General features: G+C 40.6%; 1 protein-coding gene across 1 annotated transcript; it reads right to left on the bottom strand.

Annotated features, from left to right (window-relative positions):
• On the bottom strand, nucleotides 1,868-2,683 carry LOC110266959. The gene is made up of 3 exons (XM_021112056.1): nucleotides 2,630-2,683; nucleotides 2,204-2,466; nucleotides 1,868-2,162 (listed from the first exon to the last, which is right to left on the bottom strand). The coding sequence occupies exons 1-3, from the start codon at nucleotides 2,681-2,683 to the stop codon at nucleotides 1,868-1,870; spliced, it is 612 nt and encodes a 203-aa protein (XP_020967715.1).

The raw sequence follows: 2,912 nt of genomic DNA, 5'->3' as shown, positions 1-2,912 counted from the left end.
TCCACACCTTTTTCTTTATTCTGAAATAGTCTCGTGTTCCTTTTCATCCATACGGACCAAACTATTGCAAAGAAACAAATAAACCATTTCTTGCGCTCCTCCTTCCTAATTGTTGCACCTATCCAGCTTAAAAAATGTTCCTTCACAGTACCGGGAAAGGACTATTGTCTGTCAAGATGAGATAACGATGCGCAGTTGCACACCATACTTGCCAAGAAAATTCACATCTAAGAAATAAGTGATGAACACTTTCAACATCCTTATTACATAGAACACACATATTATCCTTATGATTAACTATTTCGAGCTGACACAAACTTTCTTTTTTATTCACTATGCCTATCAAGACAAACCAAACAAACAGCTCCACTCTTGGGGGGACTAATCCTTTCCAAATAGTCTTGGTAAAACTATAACTTGTTACGTCATTCGGAATCATTTCCTCCTGCAATACCTGCACAAATGAGTTAGTAGAAAAAACATCTTGTCTATCAAACTTTCACACAATCCTATCCTCTCTGTCCGCCGCTAGTTTAACCAGCCTCAAAGTGTTATGCAACTAATTCACAAGTTCTAACTCCCATTGAAATAGCTCACGCCTCCATTGGAAGTTCCAAATCCACTCTAACCCATCCCAGAACCCACATACCCCTATGACAGATCCTTTTTGGATTGAAACCGAGAAGAGCCTTGGAAACCTATCCTTTAGAGGGCCACAATATAACTAGACATCTCCCAAAAATCGAGTCCTTCTACCGTCTCCAACCTCCATGAACAACCCAGTTATCATCTTGTCTCTTACGTGTTGCTCCTTAATCTGCAGTAGACAGATATCCTTCCATGAACCCCCTTCTAGTAAGTAATGCCTGGGTGAATAGCAGCTCGTTAGGATTGAGATTGTTGCAAGAGCATACTACCATTTTTCACAACGGACATTCCTCCTTTGAAAACCTCCACAACCACTTAAACAAGAGTGCTGTATTACAGATCATCGCATCTCCAACTCCTAAACCACCTAGCTTTTTCGGAGCTTGAACCACTTTCCATCGAACCAAAGCTATGCCATTCCTACCATCCTCCTTACTCCACAAAAATTTTCTCTGTAATGAAATCAATTTCTCAACAACAGCCTTCGGCATCTTATATAAACTTAAATAATATAATGGCAAGCTATTTAAGACAGCTTTGATAAGCACTAACTTTTCCGCTTTGTTGAGCACCTTCGACTTCCATAAGCTGAGTTTCTCCTCCACCTTGTCTATTATTGGCTTCCAAGCTTTGACCAACCTTGGATTAACTCCTAGAGGAATTTCAAGGTATTTGACTGGAAGAGTAGCTTCCTTGCACTCCAACAAGATGCACATACGTCGCACCCACTGTTGATCACAGTTAATTGGAATCAATTTGGATTTGTTAAAATTGATGCTTAACCCCCGACATCAACTCAAAACAACGTAGAAGTCTCTTGTAGTTTTTAATAGTCTCCTCCTTTGATGGACAAAACAACATAGTGTCATCTGCGAACTGAAGATGCAACAATTCTATATTGTCTCTCCCAATCAATAAAGGGGATATACGTCTGTTTTTAACTGCCTCTCCGACCATTCTATGTAGGACGTCAACAACGAGCATGAACAAAAAGGGCGATAGTAGATCAGCTTGTCACAAACCTCTTTCCATTATAAACGGTTTTGTTGTGAGCCATTTATCAATACTGACATCGAGGTTGTACCGATACACTCCATAACCCACTCCCTCCATCTTTACCCAAACCCCATCTTCTGCAGAACGATGTCCACAAAGCTCCACTTAACTCAATCATATGCCTTTTAAATATCTAGCTTGATAATTGCTGCTTCCTTTTTCCTTAACTTAAGCTATGCACAGTTTCACACGCAATAAGTGTCCCATCATTTATTTTACGACCCTTGACAAATGCACTCTGTGTCTCCCCAACCAGTCCTGGCATCATTGCTCTCATCCTCCTAACTAGCACCTTCAAAATCTCCTTGTACACACATCCAACCATACTAATCAGACAAAGCTCTTTGATTTCCTTAGCCCTAATGAACTTTGGTGCCAACATAACCCATGTGATATTAGAGTCTTTTGGTAGTCTTGAAGTCTGAAAGAAAGCGGTCACAACTGGCATAAACTCGGTCCTAATCTCATCCAGCACTTCTCAATAAAGTTCATGTTGTACCCATCACTACCTGGTGCTTTTGATGATTGACAGTCCCACACTGTCTCACTAATCTCTTCAACTGACGGTAATACCTCTAACGCTATAGAATCCTCTTCAGATATTCTAGCCACCAGTCCATCCCTGAAGCCCACCATAGGAGACTTCTCTTGATGATACAGTTGCTTATAAAACTCTCTGATGGCAATCTTTATTTTGGCTGAATTTCTAACCAATCTTCCATTAATTACCAGTGCATCACTTATTCCTCCTCCTTGAAGAAGCTATTTGATGGAAGTATCTGGTGTTTTTGTCCATGTCATTTGCATGCCTAGATCGTGACATCTGTTTCCAGTGCAATTCTTTTCTTACATACCATCTCTCACAGCAAGTTACCAACACCTTCCTTCTTGCCTCCACTGTTCCGTCCTACACCCCACTGCTTACCATGTCATCTATCTTCTTTATCTCTTCCTCAAACTTCAAAATTTTCTTATCCATGTCAGCAAAATTATTCTTGTGCCATCTTCCCAGAGGAAACTGTCAAAGCCTTTAGTTTATCTGTGAAGCCTACCTCTCCTAGACCCCTCAATTCCTCTGTAACCATTATCAGAAAACCTTCATAAGTAAACCATGAGTCAAGACTTCTAAACGGTCTTGTGTCACCTCTCATCTTTGTATCTTCCACTATCATCGAACAGTGATATGACAAACCCCTCGGGCCTCCTCT

Source organism: Arachis ipaensis, chromosome B09 (assembly GCF_000816755.2).
Source record: "Arachis ipaensis cultivar K30076 chromosome B09, Araip1.1, whole genome shotgun sequence".
NCBI lineage: Eukaryota > Viridiplantae > Streptophyta > Magnoliopsida > Fabales > Fabaceae > Arachis > Arachis ipaensis.
The sequence above is the reverse complement of the archived record's forward strand: the minus strand, read 5'-3'. Positions and strand labels throughout refer to the sequence as shown.